The 25,497-nt window shown below is 38.1% G+C and overlaps 2 protein-coding genes across 2 annotated transcripts in view; one reads left to right on the top strand and one right to left on the bottom strand.

Moving 5' to 3' along the window:
- The first annotated feature begins 267 nt into the window (after positions 1-267).
- On the top strand, positions 268-5,657 carry LOC120411749 (ATPase family AAA domain-containing protein 2-like). Its single transcript, XM_039569657.1, has 4 exons — positions 268-622; positions 1,323-1,447; positions 3,484-3,612; positions 5,058-5,657. Exons 1-4 carry the CDS (start codon positions 268-270, stop codon positions 5,094-5,096), a joined length of 648 nt encoding a protein of 215 aa, XP_039425591.1. The 3' UTR covers positions 5,097-5,657.
- An 8,628-nt stretch (positions 5,658-14,285) lies between these two features.
- KCNB2 (potassium voltage-gated channel subfamily B member 2) overlaps positions 14,286-25,497 on the bottom strand; it is a 188,983-nt gene continuing 177,771 nt past the window's right edge. Inside the window, exon 3 of the mRNA XM_039548738.1 lies at positions 14,286-24,589. Within this exon, the coding sequence (XP_039404672.1) occupies positions 22,427-24,589 (2,163 nt within the window). The 3' untranslated portion in view covers positions 14,286-22,426. The remainder of the gene's footprint in view (positions 24,590-25,497) is intronic.

The following is a 25,497-nucleotide window of genomic DNA, read 5'->3' as shown; positions in this document are numbered from 1 at the left end:
AGTTGAAGTGCAGTGGCTGCTTGACATTGGAAGAGCCTGGCCTTGATGGCCCAACTGACATTTAATGGCACCTGCCTCTTAAGTCCAAAACATTGTCTGTGGCTCTTTTGAACGGCTCAGCTAGTTTTCAGTTACATGAAACAGTGTTTTCCCCTTCCCTGCCTATAATATATCTAATAGAGAACCGATCTCATTAACTTGCAACCCTTTCTCTAGACACATGTAGGGAGATGGTACTGAAGCTTCTGTAGTTATTTTCCTTGCAAGATGCTGCTGCTGTGTTTTGAAGAAAGAACTGTTTTGGATTACATTTTTTTGTATCTTTCTGTAGATAAGTCAAAAAGAAAATGCAAAATAAAGGAATGCTCTTCAAGTATTGCAGCAAAGAGGGAGAATGTTCAGTTTGCATCCTCCGAAGATAGTCCTATGGAAGAACATGAAAATGTACTCCAAGGACAACAGAAAAATGGGACAGAAAATGAAAGTGAGAGACTGACCCTTGTGGCTGAATCCCCTACTGAAAAAAAGAGTGCCAGGCTTCCTGAATGTTTAGACCTAAGAGAGGAGAGTGAAATGCTGGATTGCCAAATAGGCAGAACTTCTGAAGATGGAAGTTCAAATGGTAAGTTAAAGGTCAAAGAGGTAATTTAGCTCCTTTTTGTTCTTGAGCAGGGTTACACTATTTATTAGGTTTTAGCCTTCTTGAATTTCATTCTGTTACTTCTTTTGTGTCTCTCTCAAATCAACATACAGTGTTCCTTGCATAATGATGCTGCTCCTCTAGTTATGTTGGCTGAAGTCATGGTTTTCTGTAGTGGCTGGGATTTTTTGAGTCTGCAGTTTGTTTTTCAAATGGTATCTAATTGTACAAGTATCTTCCCAGTAATAAGTAGCCTAAGTGTAAACTGTACTGCTGTACTTTAAGTAGTGTGGACCCAGAGACCTCTATGGAATAGAAGAATTATGTCCTAATGTTTGGAATATAGGATGTGTAGGTGTGTTTCTGAACCTAAAACACTTTGTTTTTTCACTGTGTTTGGTTTTTTTAACTTCAGGTTTACTGTGCAGTGCTATAGTGGCAGCATGAATATTTTTTATTAGTTTTACCCAGCCTTTTTTATCTAGGGCTTTCTTTCATGTCTGAGTTTCTAGTTTTTATGGAGAAGCACTAGAAGGATAGAAGTCAAGCATTTCTCGGTAAAAAAATTGGCAACAGTTCTGCCTCTGTTATTGCAGAGGGCTACTGTTTTCCAGATACAGGATGCTTCACTGATACTGTAGTCCAGATAAAGAAATCATGACTTAAATGTGTGTAATTCCAGATTCACGGGTACATCATAAAACTTATGTGGGACATTCTCAGGCGGATGAGCAACCTGAAGTATGTGATGGGAAAGCAAAGAAAATTCACACACAGGGAGTGTCTGTGGATTACTCTGAGCTCAGAGTAAGTCTAATTTCAATTTTGTTAATACTGAAGTAGGACATTTTCTTGCTACCTGTATGGTTGTAAACTAAGTCAGTTTTTAACCAATGCCAATTCATGAGAGGGGTACATAGCTTGTGAAATAATTCAGCCTGTAATGACTGGTGTTTCCACAGCTGGTATAGATGGCTGCTTTTGCTGAACTGAATTTTAGGAGACTGTGTTCTCTTCCTAATTTTCAGTGTAAAAGGGCTTGTTAAATTTTAAAATAAGTTACTGACAACCTGCTACTACCGTAGGTTAGCAGTTTTTATGATGGACTGGAGCGATGGGTGTTTTGGTTTGCTGTTCACATGTTTTCATTAATTACAAACTGGAAAAGGACTTTGATTTTTATCAGTGATGACTTTAAACCTGAAATTAGAAGGTTGACCTAAAGATCATCCTGGATAAAATATTAATATCTGCTTTTCTCAAAGGCTTTCAAAATTCAGTGCTAGAATTTTGCATCCATACAATTACAGTGTTACATGGTTTTTCCAGTCCCCTGTAGGATAGAAGTTGTTTTCCTAGGGTGTAGTTGGGGAAAGGATCAAACATGGGCTTAGGCTGCAGGGGGGAAAAGAGGTTCCTTTGCAGGAACTGGAGAGGGTAGAAGAAGGACCTGCCTTTCAGGGGATGTAGCCATGAGAAAAAATCAGGAAATTGCTAGGTTGAAGTCCTGGAGGTTGGTCAAAGGAGAGGATGCTGCTGTTTACCTGCCATGATGAGAAAGGGAGTATTACTTGGTTGTTTCCCTTGTGTGAGGAGAATGTAACCAGAGAGAAATCCCCTTTGGTGAAGGGGCTTGCCAGCACAATTTCTATCACACTTTTAAGTGTTGACCTCAACTGTAGAGGTTAAATTAACTTTCCAAGATGGCTTCCTAAGGAAACAAACCTCAGGGGGTTGTGTTGTTCAGGTCAGCTTGTGTATTTAAAGAAGCCACGTAGGTTTTTCTAGAATCAGGGTGCTAGTGGCATGTAATCTGAAGTTATTGCCTACTGACTGGAGGAATGGTAGGGTAGAGCCCTTACAAATGTTTCTGCTCATATGTGTTTCAGCTGTGAGGAGACAGCTACAGTCATGAAACACGTCTTTTAGACTTGTTTCCTTAACATGGGTGTCACTGGAAGTCACTGCTTGTACCAGAGAGCCAAAATAGAGCTGCTTGGTTTTGTATGGGGTTTTTGGTTGATTGATTTTGTTTGTTTGTTCTCTTGGGGGTTTCTTTTGTATGTGTGTTCACTTATTTGCTTGATATTAGGTATAGAACTCAAATCTTGTGGTAGCTGATCTGAGGGAGGACGAGTCTGGTGGCAAGCAGTTGTGAGGCAGTAATATTTTTGTTTGGTGTAGCTGCTCTCTTGAGCTACATCTTAACAGCCTCCCACAACACACAGCTGCTGAACAGCCCCAGCACTGCTGCTGCTAGCTTGTTGGTGTTGCTTTCCCAGAGATTACCACGTTCACATCTTTGGTAACACAAGGAACTGTGTGAGATATTGGTAGTTTCCTACAGACAACTCTGGTAGTTAATCCACTCTTGAGTTGCAAGGTAGGAGCTGACTGATGTTAGTCACAGTACAGATTCAGCTAATGGGTAGAGGTGAGCACCTAAGTATGCTTTTGTTTCCATCTGGCACAGCTCTATATGTAAGATCTGTAGCCTTGTTTCCAAGAACACATTTTCCAGGGCCTCGTATTGCATTTCTAACGAAGTGCAACCATGACTTTCCTGTGGCAGCTACTCTTTGACAAGGTGGATTGTGTCATTCCCCGCTATTCTAGAAGCAGTTGATTGGCAGTTATGATCCCTGATGTTATATAGTGATAAGAAAGAACTGGCTGAAATGTAAGCCTTTTCTTTGACATATGGAATATTAATTTGCTTCCTCCAATTAAATCTTGTCAGAAATCTAATCAGTTTTCTGAAGTGCTGCCTTTATATAACAATGTAAGAAAGTAGGATGTATCTTGTGCTATTCTAAACTCTAATTTCCATTTTTTTGCTTCAGCAAGTGCTGGATTTGGTCATTGTGGCAACTGAGAATGTCAGTATATCTCGCATGGAAAGACTATATGCTCTTCTTAGCCAGTGCATTTACCGACATCGGGAAGATGATGACAAAACTGAATTAGTGAAGGTAAATTTTTTGTCTTGTAGCCCTTTCTGTCACATGCTATTATACGTGTGTATGTGTGTTATGCATATGTACGTGTGCCCTGTGAACATCACACTTATTTGGCATCACTCTTTACTGCTTAGTTGCCTGTTTCACAAGATTTTCATTTCAGTCTGGAGGACATTTATCCATATTGCAAAACCATTGCTGTATGTGGCATAGTTGTTGGCAGTTTCAACAGGAAAAGACTTGAAGACAATGGATCAACCCACTCAGGCTCTCAAACCAGTTAACCTCACTCTGTCAATAAAGGCTTCTCCAGAAGCCTTTCAGGGGTGGGAGGCTGTGAAAGAAGGGTGCTTTTCTCTGTGTGTCACTTCCTCTTTCTCCCCTTGCAGGCAGGCACACATGGTAATGCTTGTACAGTAGTCATTCCATTCTTGAAAAGAAATGAAGTATGAAACATAACAAGAACTCGAGACTTCGTCTAGTCTCACCAGACTTTCTTTTTAACTAGCATGGCCCAAATGTCTTTAATTTGACAAATGGGGAGTTTTCTGCCTATGACAGTTTGATGCTAATGAGTCAAATTTTCTTAATCTCTGCCTCTAAGAGAGGATTTCTTAGTTGTCAGAACTGGGCAGAAATCTTCCACAGGCACTCATGGTCCCAGTTGGGCATTCCCAGTACTGAGTTCATTTAGATAGGTTGGATATTCAATCTTCAGCTTCAGTATCCTTGAATCCATTTGTCTTTCAGATGCTTGTGCCTAAGAATAGATAAAATTCTTCATGCCTCTCAGTCTGCCTTAAAAAAAAGAGCAAGCCTCTTGTCTTTGGCCCTGGTCATCTCAATCTCTTCTTCCACAGCTAATAAAGAGTTGGAACAGACTCTGTTATAATTGTGCAGGCCATTCCTGAAAAATGCACCCTTCTCTCATCTAGCATAATGATGTGGTTTAACATGAAAAGGGACCTGTTCATGTTATCTCAGTGCTTGCGAGCTTTTGTGACTAGACTTGATTTTTTTGTTTGTTTTCTACTTCTACCTTGACCAAAAAATATTTCCTCTTCAAAGTACCCATATGAGTTGTTCAGGAGCAACCTCTGCTGTATGAAGAGAGAGACTTTAACAAGTACTTAATCAGAGTGCAGAAAAGAACAGTTCCAGCTTTTAGTTATGGCTCTTTGGGAGCTGCTTCTTTTCTCGTTGTTGAAACCGTCATTGATAAAGATCCATAGTCCCATAAAACAGATTCCTCCAGTCTCTCTAGCCTACTCTGTATTTTGGGTGCCTAATGAAGCTAATGGGTCTAGAAAGATGTGATGATGGTAGCACATGTATTGGCTAAACATTACTAACATTTGTATGTATGAACAGACTTGATTCTTTTGATGAAGAAGCAAATAGGGTTCTCTAGCTTGCATTCACACTGTGACTCCTAATTTTTCTTTTTTTCTTATTAGGCAATGAAGAAAGAAATTGCAACGTTAAGTTATCTGTGATACTGGACTTCAGTATATTCTAATGTTCATGTACTGCTCCCAAATGGAAAAATTATGTTTAATGTCTCAGTAATTGCAGCAACTATAGAACAAAGAATGGAAGAGGGAAACATCTTTTACCATATGAAGGAAACCAGACATAACCTCCACTCTGTCTGTGGATCATCCCCTTGCGCACTGGGTGAAAGAGCGTGTTTCAAGACAACGTTTTCTTTCCATGGAAACAGCATGAAATTCTTCTAGAGGGTACTGATTCTGACTCCTGACATTGTCACAAAGCTTCCAAACATTTTTGTCACTGTAAGACATGGAAACGGATTTTTTTTTTCCTTTAACTTCTTCCTCTAATTTCTAGTGAAGAGAAGTGAGCTGGGAGGTTCTGGGTTCTGCACCTTGGACGCAGCAACCCTATTTGTGTGTACAGACTGGGGAATGAGATGCTGGAAAACAGTGCCAAAGAAAGGCACCTGGGGGTCCTGCTTGATGGTTGGTGGTTGAACATGAGTCAGCAGCGCCCTGGCAGCCAGGAGGGCCAAGCGTGTCCTGGGATGCATCAGGCACAGCATCACCAGCCGGGCAAAGGAGGGGATTGTCCTGCTCTGCTCTGGGGCAGCCTCACCTTATGTATTCTGTGCAGTTTTGGGATCCTCAAGATAAGGAATTCATTAAGCTATTAGAGAGTGTCCAAAGGTGGGCAACAAAAATGGTGAAAGGCCTTGAGGGAAGGCAGTATGAGGAGCAGCTGAGGTCACTTGGTCTGTTCAGCCTGGAGAAGAGGAGGCTGAGGGGAGACCTCAGCACAGTCCACAACTTCCTTGTGAGGGGAAGAGGAGGGGCAGACACTGATCTCTTCTCTGTTGTGACCAGTGACAGAACCTGAGGGAATGGCCTGAAGCTGTGCCAGGGGAGGCTTAGGTTGGATATCAGAAAAAGGTTCTTCGCACAGAGAGTTGTTGGGCACCGGAACAGGCTCCCAGGGAAGTGGTCACAGCACCAAGCCTGACAGAGTTCAAGAAGAGTTTGGACAACACTCTCATGCACGTGGTGGGGTTCTTGGGGCTGTCTTGTGCAAGGCCAGGAGTTGGACTTGATGATCCTTGTGAGTCCCTTCCAAGACAGAATATTCTGTGATTCTGTGAGAGGCCAGGACTGAGATCAGCCTCCCAGCTGTGGCACAGGCTGGCAGAAGATTCCACTCCTGCTTGTGACTCTGGCTGTCCTGTCACCTCACAAGGGTGAGGGGAGCACTCACCTGCCCCATCCTTGTCCCCCAGTAGCCCTTACCAACAGCAGCTGGTGCAGGTGTGGGCAGGATGGGACCACACAATTGCCTTGCAGGTGGCCAGCACAGGGGTGTTGGAAGTAGATGAACTTTAAGGTCCTTTCCAACCCAAACCATTCCATGAAGTGTGTGGCCAGCTGTGTATATATATGTATAGATATGGTGTATACAGGTGCTCTCTCTGCATTTGCCTACTGAGGATAAAGCTTTTGCATGCTTATCAAGTGAGTATTAACTATTAACATTGCATAAACTCACTTTTTTACAATTCTTTTCCGGACTTTAAAAGGAAATAGATAAGGGGAAATGAAGGACATGAGTATAGCACATGCGTAGTCTGAACTTGACTTTAAATGGGCCTGACAGAACTCCCTTCTGGAATGCAGAGCTTCTTTAGCAGGCATAACAGACTATAAAGTTTTTGGTCTGAAACAGTGTTAGATTAAGTACATTTTTTATATATATGTCTTGGAAAATATGCTGAGATCCAATGTCATTTCCTACTACTGTTTACCTCAATCACTATTTTGCACTATTGCTGCAAATGTGTTTTGGAATACATTCTAGTACCTCAGGAGTTTCAGTCCCCCCCAGACATTCTCCATTGGTTTTTTTTCCCCCACAAACACTTCAAATTGCAGTGGTTTCCCTTCCTCATTCTGAAGGCTTCCTTTCCTTTTACATCTCTGCATGAATGGTCTTCTTGTTTCATCTTGCCTCAATTAGAATAAAGAATCTTATTAAAAAATACTTATCAGAGAAGCTAGGAAGGTGGAAAAAAGAAGGCATGGATTGAAAACACCAAGGCCCCTTACTGAAGTTTTTGCAGTGTTAGTCCAGTTTAGCCCTTTAGGTGTCTTTTCTGCCTAAAAGGCACACTTTCAAAGCTGAGCTTTTTCAGGTGTGTTGTATTACAGTCTTTTGTTGCATGACAGAGCCGCTTCTTGGCTCACAGACTGTAATTCCTCCAAAGTGTTACAGCACAAGTCCTTTTTTTTTTTTTTAAAATCTTTCTAGCAGTGCTGAGCCATCAGACAAATTGAACCAGTAGACTTTAGAATGAGATATATTAAAATTTTCACAACCATGAAACATACATTTAGTTATAATAGAGGTCATGTAGTATTATATGCAGTTACTTTGGAACAAAGGTGAAGGAGATTGTTTAATACTCTTGATATACATGTAATCACCTAAAATGCTGCTCTGCCATAATATACCTTTTCATATTAGTCAATGGTAATAGTTATGAGATATAGAATGATGGAAAAATCAAAGTAACAGAACTCAGAATTTCTTTTAAAATAATATTACTGAAATTATTCATCATACATAGAAATACAGGACAGACCAGACTTCTGGTAGAATACTGACTAAAAGAACAGATTTTGGAGAATCACATCTGTCTAGAAATTACTGGCAGTAACTTTCCATTTGGTGAAGGATTTTACTTATGAGTATGCCAAGATTATGCAAGGATAATACCATGTAGACCTTTCACAGATTTATGACTGTTGTTCTTGAGCCAATCATACAGAAGCAATTAGATGCAGTAAATTTCTGAGAAGGCAAAAATACATGGGTGAGGCAGGTCTGCAATAGAAAATAGCTGTAGTTCTGCAACCATGTTCTGTCTTTCCTTGATCCTCTGGGCATGCATCTGCTGTGGTTTCGAACAGTTTGGAGTTTACAAAAGTGGCAAGGCTGAAGCAGTGACTCCCTTGTTACATTCACAGGCCATGTGAGTGCTGGGGAATTCCCATGGTGAGGTCTAAACCCAACATTTCTGTATTTCAACAGCCTCTTTGGGAAGTCTGGAGGTCTCTGCCAAAGCACATGGCCCCTTTGTGGATATTGGTGCTTCCAAGAGGACAGATTTCCTTATGAAACTCTGATCAGTGGGAAGGGAAAATTTTTCTGATTAATTAACTAGAGAAAGTAAAAGAGAAAATGAGTCTAATTTCCTGGGACCTGATTAGGAGCAGGGTGTTATCCAAAATATATGTTCCCATTCTGCCTTTTCTAACTTAGATTACTTGATTCAGTATTAAAGATTTCAATTGCCTTCTTGTAAATAAATGCATTTTATGGAATAAAAGGAAAGAGCAATTTAAAAATAAATGAAAGGCTAAATTTCTCCTGTTGAGAGTACTATTGGCACTTGTAAGACATTTGGATGACTTCTGAAGCTTAAACTATAGATCTACTTGTATGCTTTAAATACTAGACACTTTAATGGCTCATTAAGCTAATATATGTATGAAAGAATAAAGGCTGCATTATTCTCAGTTAATGTAATGCAGTTTTAGAGACAAATGTATTACAGTATTCAATATTTTGAACTCAGCAGGGTCTCCTACCCTTTGCTGGGATTAATTCATACACAGAAAATGAACTGATAGGTATTTTATTCTGTCCCACCTGAAGAACTACATTGAGACTTGAGTTAAAGACAGTGCAATTGCTACATTATCACCAACCGTGTTCATTGGCACATTCACATCAGTGAATGTCAAACCATTATGTTGCTCTAGTGTCTGGGACTCGCCCTAGAAAGAGGAATGGTAAGTTGGAATGCTGTGTAGAACTGACTGTAGTTCACCTTGCTTGCTACCAGAAGCAAATACTTCTCCCATTTTGTCTTTACTCGATGTCTCTTGTTTTAACCAGGGACATGCTCTTAAAGCCCCTATGCTCCTGATGAAGTTACATCAAATTCTCCTTGGCTAACATCACAGAATCATAGAATGGCTTGGATTGGAAGGGACCTTAAAGAACAGCTAGTTGTGACCCCCCTGTCATGTGCAGCAACACCATCAACTAGGCCAGGTTGCTCAAGGCCCCATCCACCCTGGCCTTGAACAGTTCCAGGGATGGGGAGTCCACAACTTCTCTGGGCAGCCTGTTCCAGTGCCTCACGACACTCAAAGTACAGAATTTCTTCCTAATGTCTAATCTAAACCTACCCTCCTTCAGCTGATCACCATTCCCTCTTGTCCTGTGACTACATGCCCTTGGGAAAAGTCCTTCTCCAGGTTTCTAGCAGACATCCTTAGGTACTTGATGGCTTCTATCCTTTGAGCCTTCTCTTCTCCAGGCTGAAAAACCCCAACTGTCCCAGCCTGTCTTCATAGAGGTGCTCCAGCCCTCTGATCAATCAATGCACTTGAGTAAATTCAACAATCCATAGTGTTTACATGCTTTAGTGAATTTAAATTATATTTATGAATTACCTGTTATGTGACTGAAGATTTTCTGATAAAGATACACAGAAAGAGTCCCTAAGTTACTGGCCAAGTACTGGTATCTCTGGTATACTGAGAAATGACTGACATTTGGCACTGTCTTCTGTGGAATTATACCTGAGATACACAACTGCAGCTTAGGTAACTATATTTCTATGAAATGATCATTAGAGACCTCTCAGAAACTTTGCTTGTTTAGAATTAATAATTTATTTATGTTTGTTTATTTTGATAAATGTGCCAGCCATTAGGAACTAACAGCTTTGCAATTGTTTTCAGTGTGAAAACAAGGTCTTGGAAATATGATTTTCTGGCTCTACTTATTAGCTGAGCATTGAATGTGTTTAGCAACCTGGAAGAAAGAGGATAAACTTGCAACAATGTTAAATACTGTGAAAATATTAAAGAGAGACACACTTTATTGTATATCTGTAAAAGTGTCAGAGAAGATCGGTTGTAGTGAATACCAGAAAATCTGAGATTCATTTGAATGGATGAAACTAAATCTAGAGTTGTTTTCAACACAAGCTGCCAAATGAAAAGGAAATAATTTATTGTTGTTTAAAAATGGGAGGTTGGTAGATTTCATTAGATTTCTAATGCTGTGTAAATAGCTATTGTGACAGACAATACCTCTGAACATATGCACAATAGCAAAGCAGTTTGCCTTGATCAATCATCACAGTGAATGTTAAATCAATTTGCAACATCAGTACACTCCTGGAATTACAATTTTATTCATTCTGAGCTCTGGATACATTGCTGACAATCCCTGAGTTTTAATTCTGCAGATGTCATGACTAGAAATTCCAAGGAAACAAAACATGCTGATTATCCAAAAATCAATTTCATTGTTAACTGGGGGAAAACACTAAAGTGAAACTACTCACAGAAAGCAGAGGTAGCAGAGTATTTATGTGGTGGTGCCTGTTTAAATCTGTTTCTTCTTTATTGATTTTGTGGGTGAGAATGTGGTCTCAGACATGAAAAACAGTAGCTACTCTTTCCTGTTATTTTTTAATACTACAAAATTGATCTTCTTTCTGTATGTACTAAGGTCTTTATTTCTTTTGATTACTGGGAATCTTATTTTGTCCTCCCCAAGAATTGTGAGTAGGTTTTGACTTAGTTTTGAAATATTTAGTAGAAAAGTTGGAGCTTTTCTCCCATCTTACAAGGTAAACATGTGAAACCTGCTTGAAGTTATTAAACAGGATTTGCTTATGTGCTTCTGATGAGAAAGGTGGTCAGGTAAGCAGGAGTGGCTGATAATTAAACCAGTAGCTGTAATGTTGCTGCTAAAAGAAACTTCTTCCTTTGGAGGTGTAATTGTTCATACTAGAGTGAAATTTTGGAGATGCAGCTGTTCATACTAGAGTGGAATTATTCCAGTCTATGTATGTTTTAATTTATTGCCAGATACATAAGCCTTGTAACAATCCCACTAATGTGCAGGTGTTAGCACTTCCATTTTTCTGTGTGCATGGAGAATAGTGTTCTGGGTATGTGACTTATTTTCTTTCAAGTATGAATTAGAGTTGTGAAAACTGTGAGATCTTTCTGCTGTGCCTTGGTGAGCTGAGAAATCTCTCTAGATTGTAGCTATACCATAGCACAAATGGAAAGTATTGGAGAGTTTTGGTTTGCAGACTATGGTGCTAAGACAGTGCCACATTCCATATGTGCTCTGTGCATGTGTGGGTGTTTTATGTGTATATATATATATATATATATATATGAAGAGTCACTTGCTCAGTGGTCAGCAGACTTGCCACTGAAAGATGAGTCACAGGTATAAGATGTTTGTTACCATCCTGCTAAAGGATTGAAAAACTGAAAACCCAGCTCCTTTCTAAGAATGGTACAATTATGCCAGCCTCTTTATATATCGTAATGAAATTATTAAATCAAAACCAGTAAGAGATTGAAACAGAAAAGGTGGTAAATACAGATGGTTTCTTGAGTGGCTGAGCAAATGAATTCTACTTCTTTATGGATCTGTGTTTATGTCATTGAATGCCTTAGTGTTTACTAAGTTAGGAAAATTTCCTGAAGTTAGGGCATTCATAGTGGCTCTTTTAACTGTGGATTGTCCAGAGTCTAATTGGACCAAAGCTCACTGTGAGCTCTTTTCCATAATGAATGCCCTAAACTGCAAAAACATCTGAAGAAGCCTTTTTAACTTTCATAGCATGGATATGAATAATGTACTGATACTTGACAGTCGACAGCTTGCCTCTTGCCATCCAGTAGAAACAAATTGTCGTGGGAATGTATTTTGAAGAATAATGGAAATTGCCATTTGAAAACTGCAACATAAGAGAACAAATCATAAAAATAGATTTCTTTTGCAAAGTAAAGCAATATTTTCATTAGTAGCTTCAATAAAAGTGAATGACAACATAACTCAACCTGAATGTTTTACAGTAGGAATACCTAAATGGTAATTAGGTAATTAGCAGTGATTCACAATAAATTGTTGCTGTGCCGATTTCCAGTGTGGGAAAGATGGTAATATGTAGAATGCATGAGAATGAAAGGTGAGAAATAATAAATCAAACTTATTTATAATAATGTAAAAATGTTATTGAATGGCACCATTCCTTCTGGTGCTGTAGGCTTGTATGTCTTTACTTTCTGCAAATAAGATATATTTTATAGTTATGGTAGTTCAACATTATTAAGTACTTTTTAAGCCCAAAAATGCTTTTTTAGCAGCATTGAGTAAACTCTTGTTCCCTCAGGGCCCCCTGAAGTGAACTAACAAAACTGCAGATAGTTTTTCCTTTTCATATGATTAATAGTGTCTGTTTTTCACCCAATGAAAATTTGCATTCAGAGAGTCAGCAGAAACATGGTTTTAGCCTATACAGTGAATTAAGGTTTAACATGCTATCCCCAATATTTAGGTTGTTTACTTTCCTAATATTTATATCTAGAAATGCTAGGGATTTTTTTTTTTCTCTGAACAGATTATGGCAGGGTACTTTTTGTGGTAACCTAGTGCTATTTCAGTATTTTGTCAGTATGGTCTCTATTGACCTGCTCTATTCCTGGTCTGCCAAGAATATTTCTGTCTTTAGGACCTAATCCCAACCACCTATCACACTTGCAGGTTATCATAAAATACTTTTCCGGCTTTCTAGCTGCATGTTCAGCAATAGGTCAGATTGCACCAATAAAATAGTGGAGATTTTCTATATTTTATTTTCTCTCTAGCATTGAGTCACTTCCTTTCGTAGGCTGCTTTGGATCTGGAATGAGATGCTGGGGTTCTGGACTGTTTTTTGAAATGTGCTCCACAAAAAAGAAAGGAGGGAGAGGAGAAGATGGGAAAAGATGAAATGGTTAGAACAGAAAGATTTCCTAAACTCATGGCATGATTGAGAGATGTTGAACTAGGAACTACAGTGGTGTATCTTGGTCCCTTGACTAACCAGTGCTTTTTGGAAAATGATTCCACTTTTTTTCTCCTATGTGACTTAGTCTCCTTTCTGCACAACCAAAAGCTGAAGAGGCCAGAGTCTTGCTGCAGGATGGAACCATGTGGCAGCTGAAATGTGCATGTAAAACTGAAGTTTTGCAAATACTCTTGGGTACCATGATTAGATGTGTGGGCTGCAGACTGATTGGTTATTGAATTATATATAACCCCCCAAATCCTCTCCTTAAAATGCAATTATTTAGATGAATGCCAAGAAGAGATTTGGACAAGCAATAAGAAGGATGTGTTTGTTTGTTTGTTGTTTGTTCTTTAAAGGAAAAAGGAAGTTGGGAATGTGTTTGAGGTAGAATAGAAAAATTGAACAGATTTAGATTTATGTACAGTGCTGCACATTCATAGAGGGAACCCTTAGATTAAAAGCTGAAAGGGTAGAAGTTCTGCAGTGCAGTGAATGGTGTATTAAGTGATGTATAGCACAGTGAGGTTGTGAAACGAAAGCATCTCTATGCTCTCTCGTAAAAACTGTAATCAACATGGTCACCGAAGGGACGAACTTGGACTTCCATTTTTATTTCATTGCAGTGCTGCTCAGATGCTGACATTAAAAAATAGCTTTCTAATTTGAAGACGAGGGAATTATATTCCGTATTTTCTGAATGGTAGAGATGCTCTATTATAGGTGGATTTGCAGCCAAACCTTGCTTGTAAAAAAAAAATCTGTTATTTTCCTGACCCATCTTAAAGGAGTAAAATAATTTCCACTATAATCTAAAATTTCTCCTGGACAAGAAATTGGTTTATCCACTATGCCTGAATATTAGGCTGAGGTACCTAGGTTTGACTAGCCACAAAAAAGGCTGCTAAATCTTTCCATGCTTCTGCTTTCCATCCTGCAGGCAATACTGTTTACTCACTCTTGTAAGGTCATTTGAGGCTTTGTGTCTATGACAGTGTGAGTAGTAATTAACAGTAATTGTGAACAGAGAGGGAGGAAAAGGCTTAGAATCACTACATTTAATTTTTTTTAAAAAATAATGGATTCTGATTTTATTTGCATAGCAAAGTGATTAATTTCTGTACATATTGTCTGTCAGAGATTCCTGTATAATTTTGTTAAGTAATGACATCTAAAGACACTATGGATTATTGTTTTGGTATATATGCAATGTTCAATGTAAAGCGGTTTCATGAAGAGAACTGAAATGAGACACAAATGATTCATTTACACATTTATTTACTATCCTGCTTATTCTATCAGACTGAAATGGAGAACAATGCATTTATTTTACAGACATTTGACATAAATTAAACAGATATTTTGATGTTGAACAATTGTACAGACTACAACATGCATATTAATATGTAGATTGGTGCAGAAATACTTAGTTGATCAGCAAAATCTAGTATGACAAAAATAATAACCACATTTCCTTTTTTATGAAGTTAAAATGCAGCTGATATGGAAACATTGATACGAATACCACTAAATGTGAGAAGGTATTAGTCTAATGAAATCAAATGGTTAGTTGAAAAAATAAAGCTATTGTCAAAGTTTTATCTACAGAAAGAAACGAAATCAAAATGTTTCTAACAAATACAATAATAATGAAAAAAAGCGTGTTTGATGCAATTACCATTGCAAAATGCCCTATTATTCCCCTGCCCCACCCCCAAATACAAACAATGCATGAAGCAAAAGCAGCATATTCTCCCACAAAATGTCTGGGGCATTTTGTAAAGGCAGATGAATGAGATGAGACAAGACTTATCACATATACTTTTATCTCCTAGTGACAGTACTTTTAAAGAAAGATACGTTATTCATAGAGCAATGTATGATGAAATGTTGCTAAATCTGTAAAACTGAACAATAGTGAAGACACTGCTATCGCCCCAAGAGAACTTGAAAAAATACTGTTGTGCTTTTTTTGTTTGCAGCATTCAGAGCATTCACAGAGGAATACAAAGTAAAGTTCATTAAACTCCATAAAATTAATAATAGTCATGCTACTGTATCTATGAAACTAACACAGTAATAATGTATAAACATGAATTAGTACATATTTAATTTGATATTTACAGTGGTCTTAAAGCAATAGGCTATGTATTCAATGCTCAGCTTCTTTATACACTAATCCCTCCATGTTTCAGCTTATCAGCATGGCTCCTTTGATTGTTGAAAGGGTTGTACAGGTAAAACTCTGCAGACTCTGATAATTTAGACACAGAAATCCAGAACTCTGCATCTGAGCAGAAGTACCCGAGATTGTCCCCAACAGTAGGTTTATAAAATTTTTTTAAAATGTATTTTGTAATGTGTTAGAAACTGTTCCTTTTGCCTAATGCTATAATGTATTGCTCCATCCTTCAGCTTTATACAGGCAGAGTTTCCACTGGCATTCTGCTTAAGGACTTCAAGAACAGGCATAAATGTTTTGTATTCTGAACCTCCACAGAGGGATGCTATCTGAGCAAAACTTAGAGCAAAAATATCACTACAAGACGTATGTCCTCCACCTTGAAATGGTTAAAAGAAGTAAGATAAGGAATTGGCTTTTTGTTCCTTGTGTTACCGTACAAGGTATGTCCCAGACATCAGAGCAACTAAGCACACAATCAAAACCTTACTAGTTCCTCAATTTAAATAAATTTCAGCTGGTGATCCAAATAGGAAGATATCTGGACATGGCAAATCGGCACAAAATACTCAAGCTGGGCTTCTGATCCTCCATCAATGCACAGCAATTTGCTTTTATTCATACCAGTATAAAGTAAGTGTTACTGTTAAGTGAAATAAAGCTACTTGCAATCAGTTTAATCATTCCACTGATTTTGGAGTAAGTCAGTCTAGTGCTGTCTGTACTGTCTTCATCAAATGTAACACCAACTTTAGCATAAATTGACTGTAGAAATATGCAGTATATGGAGTTTTATCTGAACTACAAAACACAACTATACAAAGGTTATCAAGATTTTATTGTTTAAATTATTTTATGTGGGTTAACTTGGGGAATGCACTGGGAACAATTTAATCTTTGGCTACATATTGCTTTTTTTATGCAATACCACTGATGAAAATGGCAAAATTTGCTTGAATAAGGGATTTAGCCAAGAGCTACATGGGCTGAAGACAGTAGTCATGGTAGAGATCTATGTCTACATTAGCAAGTCGTACAATATGAGCAGATTTGTTGAGGAAAACAGTTTGTGCTGAGAGTTTGCACTACATGTATCAGGGTGCAATTTTTGGACTGGCTCTCATCTGGTACCAGGGCCCGAATGCTTTGTCCTGCCTGCAGCACATCTGGTGCCCTCATGGAAGAAGTCTTCTGGTTCAGCTTCATCTAAAAGTCGTCCAATTTACATGGTGCAGATTGCTTGGTTGTGTGAACCAAAGCATGAGAAGTGGGGGTAGCTGAGAGATTCATGTCGAGAGCTCTCCTGATTTCCTCTAAGATGCCAGTGTAAACAGAGTCATAGACTTCCAGATTTAGAAGTGCAAATTACTCTTGCTGATGTTAAATATGTATTTAAATAGTTACTTGAGTTAAAAAAATTACCCTTATGAAATTAATGGCACGGACTGCTCTTAGATTCATGGTTTATGTTAATCACAGGACTACAGTCAGTGTCTAAGGTGATGACAGGTCACCATTCTGTTCAGCTGATATCTATAATTAGGATAATCAGCTTTCTTGGATCAAATGTTAGCTAATACCATGGTTTTTGGCTACTTTTAAGTAAAAAGAGCAGTAATATTTGTGTGCTACTTCCTTGTTCCATAGTGGTATTCATCAGGATCTGCATTAGGTGTCATAAAAGAAAACTAAATATCATTCAATAATAATATAGGACTATAAAGAATCACTGCTGTTTTGGAAGAAATCTCCATTTTACTAAAGGGTAATACTTCCTAAATATCATAACTCAGCATTTTAAAAAAATACTGTTTAAACCTGCAACAAAATAAATACAAAGACATTACCCCACCTGCAGATGTCCCATAGTGTATGATCACTGAACAAGAAACCATCACACAATGCAAACAAAATTCTTTGTTTCCTTTTTGCCTGCCAGTTACCTAACCTTCTTTTGTTAAGGAAACTGACAGAGGACCTACAAAGGGTTTGGCTCCCAGAACACCTGATCCATTTTAGAAAGCATTTCAGCAGGAGTTAAAGCTGAGTGCCACTAATAAAACCATATTGGACAAGAGACAAATATTCACACTTAGCCCGATGGCTCTCTTAGTAGCATTTGCCAGTCAAATGCTTTCAAAAAAGTTCTTTCAAGAGCACTGAAAGCTTTTGTATGAAGGATGGGGACACTGTGGGGACACTGGAGAATTCAGAGTACTTTACAACTAGAAAATGGGGAGAAGTGACACTCAGTTCTTGTTCCTTGGTTCAAATGCAACAGAGTTCATCTGGCCATTTGCACCACACTACCAAAGCACTTTCCTGAGAAACAAGACACACCTATCATCTTGTTGGGTGGGTTGCCTTCTGACCATGCCCAAGAAGAAGAGAAGGTTGATATTTGGAGGGCAATGGGAAGAGATCCAAAGATTAATAAGGACAGCAACAGTGGTATCTTATTTTTCAGGAAAGTCTTCTGAAAAACAATTACAGATCAGATGTTAATGTGGCAGGCAAGTGGATAATAGCATCACTGAACCTGTTGGTTCTAGGTTAAAAATTACAATGGAGTAGGAGTGGAATTAAATATTTTGCTACTGGTATTTTTACCTCATTTAATGTGAACAAGGCTTCCTTCACATATGTTTTATTATATCTCTTTTTATATAGTACACTAAAACATGCCTTGTTTACTTACAGTTTTCTGCCCTTCTTTCCCCTTTGTGGTATTTGCATTTCTTGCTTGATCTGTGCTGGCTACTTTGAAAAAAAAAAGGATATTTGTTGCACTTTTCTGCTTCTAAAATATTTCTGCATGATCAAAATATTTATTTTCTATCCAAGTGATTCAAAAATTATTTGAATGTAAAAGCCAATCAGTTAAGCCCTGGACATTGTTACCAGTCTGACTGTATTTGCAATAGAGCTTCAAAAAGACAACTGTCTTTTGTACGGGACCGAGATTTAGAGGAGGTTGAAGCAGTTAATTAAATAACTTGAAGGTAAACGTTGAAGGAAACAGAAGCTCAGTCAACATGTAGGGGAAGAGGTCTACTTTTAAAAGAACTCACTGCTTTTCAAGGAATACAAATATATTGCCCATTATTACCTGTTAGGAAACAACTCCCGAAGCCAATTGTTGTTTTGATTTATGAATGTTATAGGCAAAAAATAGAACTGTCTGTACACACTTTGGGTTACATAATAGTGTGCTGAAAGGCTCTTCATGTCCGTTGCTCTAGCGTTAGATCAGATATCACCTCTCTAACATCACTAATGTTTGAATTTTGAGACCAATTTTGAAGTGAGGACACAGTGCATTACATTGCTGCATTAGCACAGAGGCTTCTATATTCTATACAATGTAGCATTAAAAGGCCTTTTGTGTTTTCATTTAAAAAAGTGTATTTTATATAAATTCGGTAGTGCAAAAACTTCCTACACCATGTTACATTCTTCACATAATATACTTCCCTGTAAACAGCTTTCCTGTAGGAACTTCCTTTGCAGTTTGTGCGATATATTATTCCCCCCACCCCCCACCTAGATTTGGATCAATGTGACTATTACCCAAAAACTCTTCTAATTACTCTGTGAACATTTTTTAAATATGTGCATTTGGTTTCTTCATTGAAAAGGAATTAAAACTTTGATTCAGGATTCTGCAGTTAGTAAAAAAATATAAAAAATAGATCAATTGCAAAGCTATCTCCCTGAACATTCTTCATTTTCCAGTGATGCGAGGAGTCAAACCCCTTTCAGGTACACAAAGGAGTCACTTCTTCCTAAGACTCCTTAAGTTGTTTCAAAATTGCACAGCTGTCATTAGAGACTGACTCCAGAACCCAGACACATTCTCTCCTTACTGTGGTGAATGGGTAATAAGTCCGAAATGGCTTCAAAGTTTTAGAAAACCAGAAAAATATATTTGTGTAATTTTGCATAATTTGCTTCATATCAACTCATGATGAATGAAGTGATCCTGGCCTGCACTTCTTACACCTGCTGTACTCGACAGAAAGCTAGATCCAGTCCTGCAACTGCTCAAATAGATGTTTTAATCAGGAATTACACAGGTTAGGTATTCAGAGGTGGATCCTGTGTATGCAGTCAAGACTGGAAAAACCACATGTCTAAACCTGTGCTTCCGGAAATAGTTTTCAGCTTAGTCAAAAGTAGATAACAAAATTATACCAAAATCACTTCTAAAGCTTAATAATTTTGCTTCTAGTATTTCAAAAAAATAAAGCATCTGTTAATAAAGTGAATTGCATTTCTTTTGCTTTCAAAATAAATGTGCTTCTCTGAAAACATTTAAAATACAGCAGCAAATAAGGGCCTGGTCTTTCATGTGATTCATATAGTTAAAGCTCCTGTTGATTTTCATCAAGAGGGAGAGACTACAGTCCTTCTCATTTATATTTCAGTCAGTCCCTTTTTCCACCGGACTCCCATTGGTTTCAGGGGAGATTCATCTGCACAAGGATTGAGGCCTTGACTTTACCCCTTTTAAATTTTTAGTGATTTTAATAGGCCAGAATCAGGTTTACATGAAGTTTAGCTCAGGAGAGCTTAAGGAATTAAATGTCTGTTCCTGCAATACGTCCCCTATGTCTGGACTCCTCCCTTTCCATCGAGTGGCATAGGTCTAAGGGGGCTTTTCCAAAGAGTAAGGGTCACCTGGGAGAAAAAGCACACAGAAGGAACATGACACAGACCTCAGTCTTGCCAGAACAACACTATTTTCTTGAATGGGAATTTTCTGTGGATCCAGAGCATGGGACCAGGTCCCATTTGGTCTTAATTTGGACTTCAATAGTTCACTAGGATGTAAAGGCAGATTGAACAGGCCCATGTGATTTCATAAAACTGCACATAGAAAATACAAACCAACACTTCAGGCATATAAAAATTGACTGGCGTTTAGTTTTAGTCACCGAAAAGATCTAGAAACTGAAAAATAAATGTAGAAGATTAATGACCATAAAATATTAAAAAGCTAAGTTTTGGGACAGTGAGACACAACATGATTGAAAATTGTTATGCAGAATACCATATAAATACATAAAACTGAATGCAGCAACAAGTTGAAATGAACTGCAATTAAAGACAAAAAAAATAATTTTTATTTTGAGAATTAATGACCAGACATTGTTTGAAAAAAAAGACATTATATTCTCAGTTATTCAAATGACTGAAGAGACACCTCAATATTCTCTTGTTACAGAAATAAGAAAACTTAGGGAAATACAGAAAACTTTCAAAAAAAACCCAACTGAATGATTGTGCTGTGCTCATTGTTTGGCCCAGCCACCAGGATCAATATTTTGGAGCTGTTCAAACTTGCCTCTTTTCTATATGCCAGGCTTGAGTGATGTCTGTGGCATCGACCCAGCCATTTCAAGCAACGGGCAATGTTGCAACAAAAATGCTTGTCCCTTTACACTGAGTGCTTTAGGCGCCTGGTTGTTACTTATTCAAGCGACAGAAAAAGACATGAGTAAAAATTAACCTAGGTCCCCTATGGTAAGTAGAAGCCTGCTGTTCCAAACCATGCATTGGTTGGTCTAGAGTACTTTTAAGTCTTCCTAAAATAAAAAAAAGGGAACATTTTGTAGAACATGTCTGTGTAACTGCATACATTTGCTTATGATTAGAATTCATGAATTGAATAAACTTTTTATGATTTAGGGAATTAAAGCAATCTATAAGCTTTTTTTAATATAGCATAGGAAGCTATGGATTCTGGATAAAATAAAAAATAGCTTTTTCGAGACAGTGGTTAGATGGTTCCTTTGTAATGGAGGCTTTGGTTCAGCATCTTTCTTTTACAAAGCTGGAGAAATCAGAGAAATGAAAGATGCTTTGGCAGTTCTCAGTGGAATGATTGACGTTTTCCTTTATTTAAGTATAGTGGAAATCCTATACTCCGTTTCAGAACAGCTATGGAAGGATGGGTTGAGGCATATTTGGTGAGTCAAGTGGTATCTTCTGTCAGTCCAAATGATTGAACTGAAAAACACAGACAAGCTTTGGCGTATGGAAGACCTGAGGCAAATCACATGTACTTGAAGCCTCTTTTTCTCCAGCTATATGATTTATGATAACAAAAGGTACCACTTTCCCCTACAAACCTTGTCTCTTATGTCCTTACACCATAACAACAACATTGCCATTACTGAAGTATGAGCACTGCATGGAGGAAAAAAGGTAAGACATCAAAGATCATGTAGAAGCAAATAGTGTTAAAGGAAAAATAAGAGTGTGGGAAATATTTTTTTTAATACCAAGTTATATTCTAAGAAGTTGAACACTTTTGGATATATCTGTATAGCCATTTGGCACTATTTATTGCCACGGAAATAACGCTGATTTTTAAATTTTAAAATGGAACTTTTTTTTTCTGAGTTATGAAATGTTGGCAGTTTTCTATAAAAATATCAAATGCTTCAAGTTCTGGTCATTAAATCTTTTTTTTTCCTCATAGGATCATTAATTAAGCTGACAAAAGCAATAACTGAAGTTCTGCAAATAAAAAAAACCCATCATGATTTACAGCACAGATAAACTAAAGATAAACTGTAGTCCTTAATTAACAGATATACTCATGAGCTTTTTAACAGAAAGCAAGATACGTGAGATGCTTTAAGTAGAAGTTGCAATTTTGCAACATAAGTCTGTACAAAACCTCCAGGCAGCACGCTGTGAAGGAAGTACCTGTGTCCCAGGAAATGCTTTTTCCATAAATCCTTGTTAACAGTAGCTTTCCCCCCAACCCCAAACTATTTACAAGTATATGCATTTTGCAAGCTCAAAGCACCTTGTTTCAGATCTTTATGAATGCATGCATTGACATTTCATCCTTTCATGTGCAAATTCTAAAATTCATTGTAACTGAGGAAAAAAAAATGTTAAAAGAGTTCCAAACCTGTCTACAATCATAAATGAAAGGATCAAAAATGTCAGATGTTGCAGACCACTGGCTCCTAATAGAGCTCTCTTTATTGTGTTCACCATTCTTGAGTAATTTTTTCCCTGTTTTTTTCAGTTTGTTACAAAAAGCAGTCTTTTTTTTTAATTAAACAGTATTTAAACTAAACAACTCTTCATGCCATGCAAAAATAACATTTTATGCACTTTTGTTGAGGCTTTCCATGTTTTAGTTCATAGGCATTACTAACTGTTTTAAGAAAAGGTGTTTTTATTGCTTCTGTAACTAGTCACATGCTAGTTTCTCGTGTGGGACAATAACCAGTTTCTCCTGGACTTGAATGAATTTCTGGAGCAAATAAGTGGTTTTCCATTTTGTGACCTTCTTGGTTACTGTCTGGCTTTACCTCACCCACAGCATGGTAAATGTCTTGAGTACAGTTGTGGCTCATGCTTTTGGGTGAAGAGGTGATCTGTGGCTCCCCTGTTAAATTGTTGCCATCACTGTGTTTATCCCCACAGCAATTTGTCTTGATATCCTGTTTTTTCTCATGTTTCATACCATGTAGCTCCATAAACTCTTCTTCTTCTCCAGTGTCTATTTCAGTGAAGCTCCTCCTCTCTTTTGAAGGGAAAGTGAAAATTTTTTGTTTGGGAAAGAGAGGGGATGATTTTTTAGCAGGTCCCTGACAAAGTGCAGATGCATCGGCACCAAGTACAGGTCGTTCACCCTGGGGGGAATTTTCTTCTAGGAGAATGGTGCTGATGTGCTGAGGGGTAGCCTGTGTGAAGTCTGCTCCTGCTGTCACTGGCAGTGGCCTAGCGGTGCTTGGTGGAGTATGTGGAGCACCACCTCTATTGTCTTTAAAATTAACTTTAAGGGATCTAGATTTTAATGGGTTGCTACCTTTCAGGGAACTTTTGGGGCTTTCCATGGCAGTGTCAAAATGAAAATGACCATGTGAAACAGTTTGGGGCCCACTGCCATCACTGGTAACAGGTCTGTTGATTGGATTATATTCAAAGGTGACATCAGTTGGAGAAAATCCTCTGTCTTTTGCAAATGGTATAAACTGAGAACTTCTTGCTCTTTGGTTTTCTTCCATATTAACAGCATCAGTTGGAAATCTCATTTGCAAGTGAGAGCCAGGAAACAGAGAGAGGGGAGACCTCTCTGTTTCTGTGAAGTCAGTTGCACAACTGGCAAAACTGTCAATACTGGATGTGCTTCTCATGTCCATTACGATGTCGGTGGGCCCAGCTGGCAACGGATCTCTCTGACCTATAACTTCTTCCATTTCTATTTCTTCCTCATACATGGGTGGCTTTGCTGACTGGTCTTGGTAACCAGCATTAAGATTAGGCTGAGACTGAGTTTTAGTAATTTCATTATACAGCATCTCCAGTTTTTGGGCACTGAGGTGCTGTGGGCTGGAGGAAGCTGCAGCATTATTTAATTGCTCCTGGGAGTCTTGTTGACTAACTTCTTGGTACTTGTTTTCATAAGATTTGTTTGAGCTTGTTTCAGACATTGTCCTTCTGGCCCATTTCCACCGGCTTGGGGACAGGTGGCTGTTATCAGGTGTCTCCTTTGGATTGAGTGGTTCTCCAAGCTTTCCTGAATCTACTGCTACATCTATCATTTCCATACTGCGAGCAAAGGCATCTTTTAGATTCATGGAGACAATACTGCCATTTCTTTTAGCTCGCTCAAGTGCTTCTCTCCTCTTAATTGCCTTCTCCTGTCTTTTCTGCTCCTTATAAAACTCTGAGAAATTGTTCACAATAATTGGTATGGGCAGGGCTATGACCAGCACTCCAGCGATACAGCAAAGTCCTCCAACTATTTTACCTAATAAGGTCTTAGGATAAATGTCACCATATCCTACAGTAGTCATAGTGATTGTTGCCCACCAGAATGACGCAGGAATACTTGTAAATTTTGTAGCATCCTCATCCTTTTCAGCAAAGAATACAAGACTTGAAAATATCATTATTCCCATGGCTAAAAATAATATTAACAAGCCCAATTCATTGTAACTCCGCCTGAGTGTAAAGCCTAAAGACTGAAGGCCTGTTGAATGTCTGGCGAGCTTAAGAATCCTTAGGATCCTCATAATTCGAAATATCTGAACCACACGTCTGACGTTTTGGAATTGCAGAACACTTTTATTGGACTCTGTGAGGAAAATGGTGACATAGTACGGCAAGATAGCCAGTAAGTCAATGACATTTAATGGGCCTTTGAAGAACTTCCACTTATTTGGTGAGGACAGAAAACGCAAAAGATACTCCATGGTAAACCAAGCAATACACACAGCTTCAACGTGTGCTAGCTGAGGGTTGTCATTTGGCTGCCCAAATTCATCTATTACTTGAAGTTCTGGCAGTGTGTTAAGAGACAAAGCAATAGTGGACAGGACGATGAACAGAATGGACACAATGGCCAAAATCTGTAAAACAAAATAAACAATGTTTTGGTTAGACTGATACAAGTGTACTTGTTAGGGTTTGATTAAATCCTTTCAAATGTGCATGTGTCAAAAAAACACAGAATGGTGGAAGCTGTTTTGGCTACTGCATTCATTATTTTGTTTCATTGTTTTGAATTCTGCACAGAGAAAACATTAGACTCATCTTAGACATGGTCAAAACTTGATTGCTTTACCGCCTGCAGTAAGCCAATTCATTTCAGAAAGCAAGCCATGACTGGTCTTACCATTTTAAAAATACAATAGGAGGTGATATTTATTACTGCAAGTCACCAAGTGAAGGATATATAGTTCCTGCTAATGTGCAGACCATTAAGAATTTTATGCATTAATTGTAATTATGGAAAACTTTATACAGTGTGGAGAATTGATTGGGGAATACCATGTGTAAGATGGTAATTCAGTACTACATAGTGCACACTTTTGTAGGCAGGCATAAATTTATGAGCTGAAAGTCAAAGTTAAGAAGAATAAACAGGAAGCATTGTTCAGGAGATTAGTCCTGCTGAATTGTCATGTCTGGACAAATTTCAGATGCTACAGCGATTGAAGGTATTGATCCTGAATTAGGTTGAGACCAAGATGTTAAAAAGTAAGTAGTATGAAGGTGAACCGAGTTTCTCATAATTATTAAAATGTGTAAGTAGACAAAGACCTCCAAGAAATAAAATTTTGCTTTCTGTCTAAGGAGATAGGTTTTATAATATATTTTGTCACTTATTTTCATAGAATCATAGAATCACAGAATCACAGAATTATGGAAACATTAAGGTTGAAAGAGATCTCCAAGACCATCAAGTCCAATGTTTGACCGAACACTGCCATGCCAACTAAACCATAGCACTAAGTGACACACCAGTTGTTTCTTG

This window comes from Corvus cornix, chromosome 2, assembly GCF_000738735.6.
Source record: "Corvus cornix cornix isolate S_Up_H32 chromosome 2, ASM73873v5, whole genome shotgun sequence".
Lineage (NCBI taxonomy): Eukaryota > Metazoa > Chordata > Aves > Passeriformes > Corvidae > Corvus > Corvus cornix.
This window is presented reverse-complemented; position numbering and strand designations above follow the sequence as displayed.

Coding starts and splice junctions, on each gene's coding strand:
- LOC120411749 (XM_039569657.1), top strand. CDS start 268: ATGCTGCTGCTGTGTTTTGAAGAAAGAACTGTTTTGGATTACATTTTT. Junction 1,448..3,483: donor TGGATTACTCTGAGCTCAGA/GTAAGTCTAATT, acceptor TTTTTGCTTCAG/CAAGTGCTGGATTTGGTCAT. Junction 3,613..5,057: donor ACAAAACTGAATTAGTGAAG/GTAAATTTTTTG, acceptor TTTTCTTATTAG/GCAATGAAGAAAGAAATTGC.